Source organism: Budorcas taxicolor, chromosome 3 (genome assembly GCF_023091745.1).
Source record: "Budorcas taxicolor isolate Tak-1 chromosome 3, Takin1.1, whole genome shotgun sequence".
In the NCBI taxonomy this organism is placed as follows: domain Eukaryota; kingdom Metazoa; phylum Chordata; class Mammalia; order Artiodactyla; family Bovidae; genus Budorcas; species Budorcas taxicolor.
Window position 1 is genome coordinate 102423964 of NC_068912.1, and position 13697 is coordinate 102437660.

At 42.6% G+C, this 13697-nt stretch overlaps 1 protein-coding gene across 1 annotated transcript in view; it reads right to left on the bottom strand.

The window, feature by feature from the left end:
* Positions 1-13697, bottom strand: part of ST3GAL3 (ST3 beta-galactoside alpha-2,3-sialyltransferase 3) — a 222320-nt gene that overhangs the window by 92247 nt on the left and 116376 nt on the right. The window contains exon 4 of the mRNA XM_052636613.1: positions 10667-10709. Coding sequence (XP_052492573.1) covers positions 10667-10709 — 43 coding nt within the window. The remainder of the gene's footprint in view (positions 1-10666; positions 10710-13697) is intronic.

Below are 13697 nucleotides of genomic sequence, written 5' to 3' on the forward strand. Positions count from 1 at the left end.
CGTTTGTTGATGACTAGTTTGGTGTTACAGAGAAGGCAGTGGCACCCCACTCCAGTACTCTTGCCTGGAAAATCCCATGGATGGAGGAGCCTGGTAGGCTGCGGTCCATGGGGTCGCTAGTCGGACACGACTGAGCGATGTCACTTTCAATTTTCACTTTCATGCATTGGAGAAGGAAATGGCAACCCACTCCAGTGTTCTTGCCTGGAGAATCCCAGGGACGGGGGAGCCTGGTGGGCTGCCGTCTCTGGGGTCGCACAGAGTCAGACACGACTGACACAACTTAGCAGCGGCAGCAGCAATTTAGTGTTAAAGATATGATGCTACGATCTTTGACCTGAACAAGTGGAAGGATGAGGTTGCCATTTACTTGGGTAGGCAAGATCTTGGAGGCATGGGGTGTGAATCAGGAGGTTTTTTTCTGGACATGTTAAATGTAAGATGCCTAATATACATTCAAGGAAAGGAGGCAACTGGATAAACGAGTATGGAGTATGGGGAAAGAGAAGAGATTGAACTATAAATTTGGGAGTCATCAGCATATAGATGATATGTAGGCCATGAGCTCTTCAGGCACTCTGTCTACCAGGTCTAATCCCTTGACTCTATTCATCACCTCCACGGTATAATCATAAGGGATTTGATTTCAGTCATACCTGAATGGCCTAGCAGTATTCCCTACTGTCTTCAATTCAAGCCTGAATTTTGCAATAAGGAGCTTACAATTTGAGTCACAGTCAGTTCCAGGTCTTGTTTTTGCTGACTGAATAGAGCTTCTGCATCTTTGGCTGCAAAGAATATAATCAGTCTGATTTTGGTGTTGACCATCTGGTGATGTCCATGTGTAGAGTCGTCTCTTGCGTTGTTGGATACCTCTTTAATGGCAGAAAGTGAAGAGGAACTAAAGAACTTCTTGATGAGGGTGAAAGAGGAGAGTGAAAAAGCTGACTTAAAACTCAACATTCAAAAAACTAAGATCATGGCATCTGGTCCTATCACTTCATGACAAATAGCAGCAGAAAAAGCGGAAGCAGTGACAGATTTTATTTTCTTGGGCTCCGAAATCACTGCAGACGGTGACCGCAGCATGAAATTAAATGATGCTTGCTCCTTGGAAGGAAAGTGATGACAAATCTAGACAGTGTATTAAAAGCAGAGACATCACTTTGCCAACAAAGGTCCATACAGTCAAAACTACGGTATTTCCAGTAGTCATGTATGGATGTGAGAGTTGGACCATAAAGAAGGCTGAGCACAGAAGAACTGATGTTTTCAAACTGTGGTGCTAGAGAAGACTCTTGAGAGTCCTTTGCACTGCAAGAATAAACCAGTCAATCCTAAAGAAAATCAATCCTAAATATTCATTGGAAGGACTGTTGCTGAAGCTGAAGCTCCAATACTTTGGCCAACTGATGCAGAGCTGACTCACTGAAAAAGACCCTGATGCTGGGGAAGGCTGAAGACAAAAAGAGAAGGGGTGGCAGATGATAGGATGGTTAGATAGCATCACTGCCTCCATGGATATGAATCTGAGCAAATTCCAGGAGACAGTGGAGGACAGATGAGCCTGGCAGGCTGCAGCCCACGGGGGTCACAAAGAGTCAGACACGACTTAGGACTGAATAACAACAATAAGACATGAGACTGGATAAGGTCATCTGAGTGGCTGTTTTGAGGAACAGGTAACACAGAAAGTACCTAGTATGGCCCTGGGTATATAGTAGGTGCTCAATAAACACTTCATCCTTGCAGCCATAGGGAATTTGGCAGTCTGTTCTGGAAAAAGTAAGCTATGCCTCAACATGTGTTTTAGACTACCCCATGTTTATAGGTCTTTCTTGATTGGTTTGCTTTTCACAAGCCTTTGGGAGTTAAAAGTTGTTGGTTTTGGCTTCCATATCCTTGTATCTTCACACAGAATTCCTTATGAAATGAGGCTGAACATTAAAGCCTCCATGCTCTTGCCCACATGGCAACCATAAAACCCCACACTGTGGCAGCAGACAGGAGCTTTCCCAGAGCACACACCCACACCCAGCTGAAACAGATGACACTTCCATTTAATTAAATCAGCGTTCAGAAGGCTGACATCAGCTTAGGAAAAACACACCTGGACACCAGGCTCTGGCGCCTTCACGGCTCCAGATGGCTCTTGTCTCCGCTGGACTGATGGGCACATTCCCGGCTCCTGGTGTCATGTTCCTCATAACTGAGACTGAGATTTCCTCAGGGTTCTGTCTGAGGGCTCTGCTTCCAGATACTGGCAGGCCTCACTCCCTCTCTTTTGTTGAGTCTTTGCTAAAATCTACCTTTCAAGGAGGCTTGCCCTGACTATCCCATTTAAATGTGCAGTCTCTTCTCCAGCATTGCCTTGTCCTGCTCTATCTTCTTCCACAGCAGTCATCACCTTCCAAGATACTGAAAAGCTTGTTGATCACACTTTCCATTTACTGACCACCTGTTCACTGGTATATCCACAGAGCACAGAAGACTGCTGACACATAGTAGCTACTTAAGAAGCTGTGAATGAATGAGAAAGCGCTTCTCTCTTCTCTCGATGTCTGGGCACAGCCTGTAACCCTGAACCCTGTCCTAGGACCCTCCACTTGGCACAGTAGATTCCTTTTGGAGAACCCAGTGTCTCTCCAGGGACCAGACTTGAAACTTCTGGAGGTATCATCCAATTGGGCTGCAGCTGAGTGCATGGAGCATCCTGAGTGCCCAACCTCCAGGGAACACACGTTCTTGGACAAATTTGAGGCCAACAAAACCCAACTTGCTACCCTCACATCCTATTATTTACTCCCTCAATGCCACCCTCATCAGTTTTTTTGTGCTCAAGTCACTGCTCTCTGCTTCTTCTCCTTGGTCCAGCCTCTCACTTCTCTCCCCCATCACCACACTATAACTCACCATTGTCTCCCATAAAGCCTTGTTTCCTTACAGCCTCAGCTTCCTCAGTGAATGTTCCTTCCATCTTCTAATTTCATAGAAACCTGGGTCTCCCCTGAAAACACCATTTCCTCTACAGCCTTGTGATGGAGGCAGCTCTTTCTTCTATACCCTATGCATCTGAAGATCTCTCATATCCTCTTTGTACTCCATTTATGCTTCTGAGTCACCAGTATGTCATCTTTCTTTAAAAAAAAACAAAAAACAAAGGGACTTCCCTGGTGGTCCAGTGGCTAAGACTCCATGCTCCCAAGGCAAGGGGCCCAGGTTTGATCCCTGGTCAGGAACTAGATCCCACATGCCGCAACAAAGACCAGGCACAGCCAAATAAATAAATAAATAAAAACAAAAATGAAAACCTGTTTATTGCTCATACTATCCAGAAGTACTTAGTACTTTCTTCCCTCCTCTGCTGTTCTCATTTACTCTCTCCTGCTTCACTTAAACTTCAGCTCACAACACATCCTTTCCAACCAAGCTTGTAAGGTGGTTCATGTGGCTTAGTATTTTCAGTTTTATCCCAATAACAAACCATATAGTACTCAAGAAATATTTGCTAAGTGAACAAGTGAAGAAATGAAGTCTGGGGTGTAAAGCAGGAGGCAAGCTGAGGTTCAGGTCTCATTTTGGGGTTATATCCTTCCCAGGTTACCAGACACTGATAAGGGTACAGCACAGGTTGCATTTCAACTTTGGGTGATTACTTTTATCCCCACTTTATAGTAGGAAACAGGCTAGCACTTAAATAACTCGCTCAAGATTAGTAAGATGTGGAACGGGGCTTTAAAAATCCACATCTGATTCCACAGTCCACATTTTTAACCTCCAGAAAATACTGCCCTCCTGAAGAATACAGCTTGCTGTTAAAGGGAAAGATCTTGTACAGCTCTATAAGTATTCTGAATAATTTTCATAGTCCTAACAAGTGATTTTGTCATAAAGACACAAGCAGCAGGGAATTCTCAAAGGAAACAGAAACCACTTGTTACACAAAGATATAATTAAAACAATATAATAAAGACAAAAAAAAAATCCAAGATACTTCTTTCCAGGTTTTTGAAGTATCATTTGATAGAGAGGTATTTTAAATGTATTTGTAATAAACAGCTTACCCTTGAACAACAAGGTGGTTAGCGGTGCTGACCCTCCACACAGTCAAAATCTGCACATATGAATCTGCATATAACCACATATGTGGTTCCTCCATCCACGATTCTGTGTGCTCCAATTCATACAATCACAGATTGTATAGTACTGGACTGTGTACTGTTGAATAAAATCCACATATAAGTGGATGCACTTCAGTTCAAGGGTCAACTGCAATAGAATTTCAAGAATAAAAAACACCTGGGGTGGAGAGGCAATTCCCATGCAGGTATATCTACACTGCATTCTCAGTGAAGGGCCAGCATGTATGATTTGTGAGCCAAATCTGACCCACTATCTGTTTCTGTGAGGTAAGAATGTCTTTTACATTTTCAATGGTTGGTTTAAAAATTAGAAGATAATAGTTAATGACATAAAAATAACATTAAATTAAAATTTCAATGTCCATTAATAAAAAGTTTTGTTAGAATACAGCTAAGCCATACTCATCTGTAGGTGCTATCTATGGTTGCTTCCACAACATATTGCAGAGACAGGTGTGACAGAGATAGCAAAACTCCCAAAACTCAGAGATATTGACCATCTGACTCTACAAAAAGAGCTGGCCAATCTTGTTATAGGTCACTTCCTCTGACTTAGCTTCCAGCTCACTAATCCTGTCTTTAGTTGTATCTAATCTGCTGCTAGTTGTACCTAATCTAATGCAGTACTTGGATGCAATCTCAAAAACAACAGAATGATTTCTGTTCGTTTCCAAGGCAAACCATTCAATATCACAGTAATCCAAGCCTATGCCCCAACCAGTAATGCTGAGGAAGCTGAAGTTGAACAGTTCTATGAAGATCTACAAGACCTTTTAGAACTAACACCCAAAAAAGATGTCCTTTTCATTATAGGGGACTGGATGCAAAAGTAGGAAGTCAAGAAACACCTGGGGTAACAGGCAAATTTGGCCTTGGAATATGGAATGAAGCAGGGCAAAGGCTAATAGAATTTTGCTAAAAGAACACACTGGTCAAGTAAACACCCTCTTCCAACAACACAAGAGAAGACTCTACACATGGACATCACCAGATGGTCAATAGCGAAATCAGATTGACTATATTCTTTGCAGCCAAAGATGGAGAAGCTCTACACAGTCAGCAAAAACAACACCAGGAGCTGACTGTGGCTCAGATCATGAACTCCTTATTGCCAAATTCAGACTTAAATTGAAGAAAGTAGGGAAAACTGCTAGACCATTCAGATATGACCTAAATCAAATCCCTTATGATTATACAGTGGAACTGAGAAATAGATTTAAGGGACTAGATCTGATAGATAGAGTGCTTGATGAACTCTGGATGGAGGTTCGTGACACTGTACAGGAGACAGGGGTCAAGACCATCCCCATGGAAAAGAAATGCAAAAAAGCAAAATGGTTGTCTGGAAATGGTTGTCTTTTCACAGCTTACAAATAGCTGTGAAAAGAAGAGAAGCGAAAAGCAAAGGAGAAAAGGAAAGATATAACCATATGAATGTAGAGTTCTAAAGAATAACAAGGAGAGATAAGAAAGCCTTCCTCAGCGATCAATGGAAAGAAACAGAGGAAAACAACAGAATGGGAAAGACTAGAGAACTCTTCAAGAAAATTAGAGATACCAAGGGAACATTTCATGCAAAGATAGACTCGATAAAGGACAGAAATGGTATGGACCTAACAGAAGCAGAAGATATTAAGAAGAGGTGGAAAGAATACATGGAAGAACTGTACAAAAAAGATCTTCATGACCCAGATAATCACGATGGTGTGATCACTCATCTAGAGCCAGACATCCTGGAATGTGAAGTCAAGTGGACCTTAGAAAGCATTACTACAAACAAAGCTAGGGGAGGTGATGGCATTCCAGTGGAGCTGTTTCAAATCCTGAAAGATGATGCTGTGAAAGTGCTGCACTCAATATGCCAGCAAATTTGGAAAACTCAGCAGTGGCCACAGGACTGGAAAAGATCATTTTTCATTCCAATCCCAAAGAAAGGCAATGCCAAAGAATGCTCAAACTACCGCACAATTGCACTCATCTCACACGCTAGTAAAGTAATGCTCAAAATTCTCCAACCCAGGCTTCAGCAATACGTAAACTGTGAACTTCCAGATGTTCAAGCTGGTTTTAGAAAAGGCAGAGGAACCAGAGATCAAAATGCCAACATCCGCTGGATCATGGAAAAAGCAAGAGAGTTCCAGAAAAACATCTATTTCTGCTTTATTGACTATGCCAAAGCCTTTGACTGTGTGGATCACAATAAACTGTCGAATATTCTGAAAGAGATGGGAATACCAGACCACCTGACCTGCCTCTTGAGAAATCTGTATGCAGGTCAGGAAGCAACAGTTAGAACTGGACATGGAACAACAGACTGGTTCCAAATAGGAAAAGGAGTACGTCAAGGCTGTATATTGTCACCCTGCTTATTTAACTTCTATGCAGAGTACATCATGAGAAACGCTGGACTGGAAGAAACACAAGCTGGAATCAAGATTGCTGGGAGAAATATCAACAACCTCAGATATGCAGATGACACCACCCTTATGCAGAAAGTGAAGAGGAACTAAAAAGCCTCTTGATGAAAGTGAAAGAGGAGAGTGAAAAAGTTGGCTTAAAGCTCAACATTCAGAAAACAAAGATCATGGCATCCAGTCCCATCACTTCATGGGAAATAGATGGGGAAACAGTGGAAACAGTGGCTGCCTTTATTTTCTGGGGCTCCAAAATCACTGCAGATGGTGATTGCAGCCATGAAATTAAAAGACACTTTCTCCTTGGAAAGAAAGTTATGACCAGCCTAGACAGCATATTCAAAAGCAGAGACATTACCCTGCCGACAAAGGTCCATCTAGTCAAGGCTATGGTTTTTCCAGTGGTCCTGTATGGATGTGAGAGTTGGACTGTGAAGAAAGCTGAGTGCCAAAGAATTGATGCTTTTGAACTGTGGTGCTGGAGGAGACACTTGAGAGTCCCTTGGACTGCAAGGAGATCCAACCAGTCCCTTCTAAAGGAAATCAGTCCTGGGTGTTCATTGGAAGGACTGATGCTGAAGCTGAAACTCCAATACTTTGGCCACCTCACGAGGAGAGTTGACTCATTGGAAAGACTCTGATGCTGGGAGGGATTGTGGGCAGTAGGAGAAGGGGACAACAGAGGATGAGATGGCTGGACGGCATCACTGACTCGATGGGACATGAGTTTGAATGAACTCTGGGTGTTGGTGATGGACAGAGAAGACTGGTGTGCTGCAATTCATGGGGTCGCAGAGTCGGACATGACTGAGCAACTGAACTGAACTGAATCTGATGCTAAATACATCTACTGAGGTTTTAATTTTGGTCACTGTATTTTTCAATTCTGTCTTTCTAACCTAATCCTTTGCTTTTTATAGTTCCCTATTACATGTATGAATGCTTGTGCTCAATTGCTCAGTCATGTCCAGATCTTTCCAACCCCATGGACTGTAGCCTGCCAGGCTCCTCCGTCCATGGAATTTTTTAGGTAAGAATGTTGGAGCAGGTTGCCATTTCCTTCTCCAAGGGATTGTCCCAACCCAGGGATCGAACCTGCTGTCTTGTGTCTCTGGCATTGGCAGGCAGATTCTTTACCATTGCACCACGTGGGAAGCCCCTATTACGTGTATAGTTCAATCTTATCTTTATTTCCTTAAATACAGAGTATCTAATTACTTTATAAACTGTGTCTGGTAGCTCCAATTTCGGAAGTCCTTGTGGGTCCCCCTCTGTCGTCTGTTGCTGTTCATGGTCCTCTCTAATGAAGTCTTATTTCCTTGTGTGCTTAGTTATTTTTTCCTGTGAGCCGTTCATTTCCTTGAAAAGTTATTCATGAGAAATTCCTGTCTTCCTCCAGAGAGGGATTGCATTTGCTTCTGCCAGAAGCTTGGAGGCATGGCCAGTCTGGAGTACCTTAGACCAAGTTCACAGCTTGAGGTTTTGTGGACCAGCTGAGTGACGAGAGCCCAGGCTGTGAATATCAACTGTTTCCTCTTTATTGACTTATTGCCCTAATCCACTTAGAGCTCTGGCAGCCTCTCCTGCAGTCCTGGCTTAGGGGCACAGTTTTAGTTCTAGTTTATCCTTATGTTGAATGCTTTGGGGTTCCAGTTCAATGCAGAAAGGATCAAAAGATGGAAAATGTAGAAATTAGTAGACTTGGGGGTGAGAATGAGAAAGTTTACCACTTAATCAGAGTTTAAGAACAGTAGAGAGAGAGAGCGAATGGGGCAGAGGCAATATTTAAAGAAGATAATGGCTGAAAAATTTCCAGAACACACGAATTCTTATAGGGTAGAAGCTAAATGAATCCAATCAAGATAAATAAGAAATTTCTATATTTGCATATTTACTCATAGAACTCTTTTTTTTTTTATTCTTCGTAAAAACCTGAGGAGATGGGTATTATTATTCATGTTTTTGATAAGGGAAAATTGTGATTCATAGAGCTAAAATGAATTATCTAAGGTTATATAATCCTAAGCAGAAGGGGTGGAATTCAAATCCAGTTCTGATCCAAGCTCAGGTCCTTTCCTATGCATCAGAAATGGAACACAACACAGCAGAGAAAGACTTCGTAAGGGGAGGTCTGGATATTTCTAAGCAATTACCTCTGAAAACCAGGATCCTTAGCTTGGAAATTTCTCCCTGGGACAGATAAAATCCTTTCCCATGTGTCTGTTTTTGTTCTGAAGATAACACTGGATTAGAAAAGCCTTTTCAGTAAGAGGCAGGAAAGCTGGAGCTTGTACCTTAAACTCTGAGGTAAATCTAATAAAGCCAAGCCAATTCCCCAGGCTAAAGACCAAGCTGACTCTAATGGTTTATAGAACCGGCCAGTTACACAAAAGAAAGCTGTACAAGAGCCTACCACGTACCACCCAACTGTCAGAACAGCAGGGCAAGTGTCCTCCGATTCCCCCTTCTCACACTGCTGAAGACAGCTTAAATACTATAGTTAACACGTCCTGGATACCATGTATTTTGTTCATCAGTGTGATCTGACTTGGTAAATTACTACATCTCTTCCATTCTGATGGCATTTCACTTGCTTATAGCTTATGCTTGATTTGTTTTTTGCCCAGAGCACTAAATTAAGGATTTTCTAAGGGTGAAGCCTGTGGATTCCTAGCATTATCAAGCCCCATTCCCTGGATGGTAACATGCAGCTGACAACTCTACACTAGCTTGGTAGACAGAACAGACCACTCTTCCCTCGTGGCTGCCTCCATGATGTATAAAAGCTGGGAGAACTGCAGCACCTGAACTCATGGTGTGAGGCACCAGAGCCAAGAGGCCAGATGCCAGGAACAGGGGCTACATGCCAGACCATTCAGTGGGGAAGCCAAACAACCCTGGGCTGGTGTCTTGCATGAGGGTGCAGCCACCACCATCAGAAGCAGCTGTGGTCAAGGCCTCAAGCTGGAGAGGAAAGAAAGGAGACACAATTCTGATCTTTCTCATCTGTCTGGTACAGGACAGGGGCAAGGGTGTATGAAGATGACTAACCACAGCAAGGAGCCACAGACAGTTCTGCAACACTGGCCATGTGAGGGGGCCTCGACAGGGCATGAACAGAGGGGTAGAGCCCAGTTTCCAGGCAGCCAGTCTAATGAGGGAGGTACACAGGCACCTGTCATCATGCAGTCACGCAGCCATCCATGCAGCCGTGCGTTCAGTGTGGACTTAGCACCTAACAAACATATGCCGGCACTGCCCCGGTGCTCAGGAGGCCAAGAGGGCCAGAACAAGGGAGGATTCTGAAAGAATGAGATACTTATTTGAAAATCCCTGTAAATTCACCATTTCTGTACAGTTCTTACAACCCTGTCAAGTCTTCACGTTACAGGTGAAACTGAGGCTCGGAGTGGTTAAGCGGTCTGCCCTAAATCACAAAGAAAGTAAATGGCAATCTGGGATTTGAACCAAGCATGGCCTGGCTCTGAGCCTGCACTCTTGATAAATGAATAACTATTACACTTAATTATAGTATAATGAAATAATGGGTATCAGAGGTAGAAAATTCACAGGAAGCGGAAGAAGAGATAATAAATTCTGTATAGGAAGGAGGTAGTTCTCAAGTTTTCCTACTGGACAAACAAGGAAAGGGGTTTGAGACATGGATAACAAATATATACAAGGATAGAGGGAAAGCCAGGATCTACCTGTTGGAGAGAGACAGGAGCTAGAGACAGGAGCTAAATCCAGGAGGAAACCTGAGCGCAGAAGGCTTTGCATGCCTGGCTGCGAAGCGTCTTGAAAGCTTTGCACTGTCTCCTGCCATGGTTCAGTCAGCCTCCACTCTGCAGCTGAAGCCTTTCCTCCTTGTCCTTCAAACTCCAGTGGGGTGTGGTGGGGGGAGGTGCACGCTCCTTCTGTAATCAGCTCCCTCTGCCAGCCAAATCTAAGGCCTTCTATTTGCACCCACAGACTGCAACATGCTCTAAGCTTCAGCTGACAGACAGAGGACAGAGGCCCCAGGAGTGATGAGAGCTGGCCCCTTGAGGCCTGCCTCCAGCTCTCACAGATCTCTATCACAAAGTCAAGGAACTGGGTCATTCTACTCACAGTTTAGAATCCAACTTCAGAAGGAAGCCCAATCGATCATATTCTGAAAGAGAAAAATAAAGCAGAGAGTGTCACTGATGTCAAGTCATTGCAGACACTAGCAGACACATTCCCTAACAGAGTCCTAGACCACTGGGGCAGACAAATGCTTCTAGATCTAAAGACAAAAACTGCAAGTAAATTTAAGTCACCAAAGTCTTGCTGAACACCTGTCTTATGAAGGACCAGGTTCAGTGCTAGGCATTTCCCAGGCCTTATGGGCCAACCACTGTCATGCTGACATATAACTGCCTTCCTGTTTAAATGTGGTACTTGAAACTGAAATTTAGTAAGCCGAAAAAATGGGCCCCTTGAAGAATTAAGAGGGTCAGTAAGCAACCTCTGCTTCCTCTAAGCTCTTAAGATTTATGCTGCATATATAATAGAATATTAAACAGCCATAAAAAGGAACAAAATAGTGCCATATGCAGAGAGGGGGATGGACCTAGAGATGGTCATACAGAGTGAAGGAAGTCAGAAAGAGAGAAATATCATATGTTAACACATGGATGTAGAATCTAGAAAAATGGTATGGATGCTCTTCTTTGCAAAGCAGAAACAGAGACACAGACGTAGAGAACAAAAGTATGGATACCAAAGTGGGAGGTGGTGGGGTGGTGGGATGGTGGGATGGATTGGGAGATTGGGATTCACATACATATACTACTATGTGTAAACAGATAACTAATGAGAACCTACTGGGGAGCACAGGGAACTCTACCCAGTGCTTAGGGAAGGAAATCCAAAAAAGAGGGGATATATGTATACATTTGGCTGAAATTCACTTTGCTGTATAGCAAAAACTGACATATTTTTAAAGCAACTATACTCCAATTTTTTAAAAAAAGATTTATACTGAATCAGTTACGTTAACTATGGGGTGAAAATATGGCAGCCAAGGGATCTTCAAATTCACAGCAATGATTCACTCCATGACAATCACAAAGCAGTAAAAGATCTGATTTCATAAAGGATAGGAAATTTTAAATGAAACCTAAAATCAAATTGGCAATATGTTTGCAACAAATGGTAAATCATGAATATTGTACTTAATTTCTCTATATTTTGCCTCATTCTAAAACAAAGTTAAAGCAGTTTTACAAAGTACAAGATTTTAAAAAGGAAAAAAAATCTTTTAAAAAATCTTGTAGGCCAAAGGAGAAATAAGCAAAGGAAAAAACAATAAAAAGCAGCCAGGATGGAAATACTAAAGAGTGCATGTCCTAAGGTTTTATGTGCTTGCTGGGAGAGGATTACAGATATATCCCCAAGATTTCTCACAGATAAAACTAAACACAAAGCACTGTTATAATGGTTTATAGTGTCCATAAAATAAACCAGGAGAATCCCAGATCTTCTTAATACTAAGATTTTAGGGAAGTTTCCTCTGGGTCCTCAAAGATATTTGTATAAAAAGATGATAAGGAGTGTCATATAATTGCTTATTTTATATAGCTTTGTCGATGAGTGCTAAGTATGTGTGTGTGTGTGTGTGTGTGTGTGTGTGTAGAGTGGCTAAATTAAAATAAGGTGGTCTAGGAATGTATTGGGTTGACCAAAAAGTTCATTTGGGACTTCCCATAACATCTTATGGAAAACCCGAATGACCTTTTTGGCCAACTCAATAGCTCGAAGTTGGCCTAGCTTAATCTGAGGATAAAACAGAATACCAAGCCTAAACAACTGTTTGGAAAAGGCTAAGCAGCACATAGCTTTCAAAGAACTTCATCTTTAATAAGCAGTTCAGTTCAGTCGCTCAGTCGTATTCAACTCTTTGTGACCCCATGGACTGCAGCATGCTAGGCTTCCCTGTCCATCACCAACTCCTGGAGCTTGCTCAAGTTCATGCCCATCGAGTTGGTGATGCCATCCAATCATCTCATCCTTTGTCATCCCCTTCTCCTCCTGCCTTCAGTCTTTCCCAGCATTAGGGTCTTTTCCAATGAGTTAGTTCTTCGCATCAGTTGGCCAAAGTATTGGAGCTTCAGCTTCAGGATCAGTCCTTCCAATGAATATTCAGGATTGATTTGCTTTAGGATTGATTGGTTTGATCTCCTTACAGTCCAAGGGACTCTCAAAAGTCTTCTCTAACACCACAGTTCAAAAGTATCAATTCTTCGGCACTCAGCTTTCTTTATGGTCCAACTCTCACATCCATACATGAGCAAGGAGTGGCCAAAAGAGGGAAATTACACACACTGATAACCTCACAAGAGCCACTCTGCAAGGCCAATTAAGGCCAGACTGTACACTTTCATACGCAGCTGAGCTACACAGACAGTCATTCATCTTCTTAAAACTGAAGATGTACCAACTAGGACACACAACTATATAGGAGACTTGCCTCCCAAGAGAATTTTGTTGTTCTTGTTCAGTGGCTAAGTCATGTCCAACTCTTTCTGATCCCATGGACTGCAAAATGCTAGGCTTCCCTGTCCTCATTCTCTTGCAGAGTTTGCTCAAATTCGTGTCCACTGAATTGGTGATGCTGTCTAACCAACTCATCCTCTGTCGCCCCCTTCTGCTTTGCCTTCAGTCTTTCCCAGCATTAGGGTCTTTTCCAATGAGTCAGCTCTTCGCATCAGGTGGCCAAAGTATTGGAGCTTCAGCTTCAGCAACAGTCCTTCTAATGAATATTTAGGGTTGATTTTCTTTAGGATTGATTGGTTTGATCTTGCAGTCCAAGGGACTCTCAAGAGTCCTCTCCAGTATCACAGTTTGAAAGCATCAATTCATCTGTGTTCAGCCTTCTTTATGGTCCAACTCTCACATTTGTACAGGACTACTGGAAAAACCACAGCATTGATTATATGGACCTTTGTCAACAAAGTAATGTCTCTGCTTTTTAATACGCTGTCTAGGTTTATCATAGCTTTCCTTTCAAAGAGAAAGCAGATTGTTTAATTTCACGCTAGTCATCATCTGCAGTGATTTTGGAGTTCAAGAAAATAAAATCTGTCACTGCTTCCACTTTTCCCCCTCCTATCTGCCA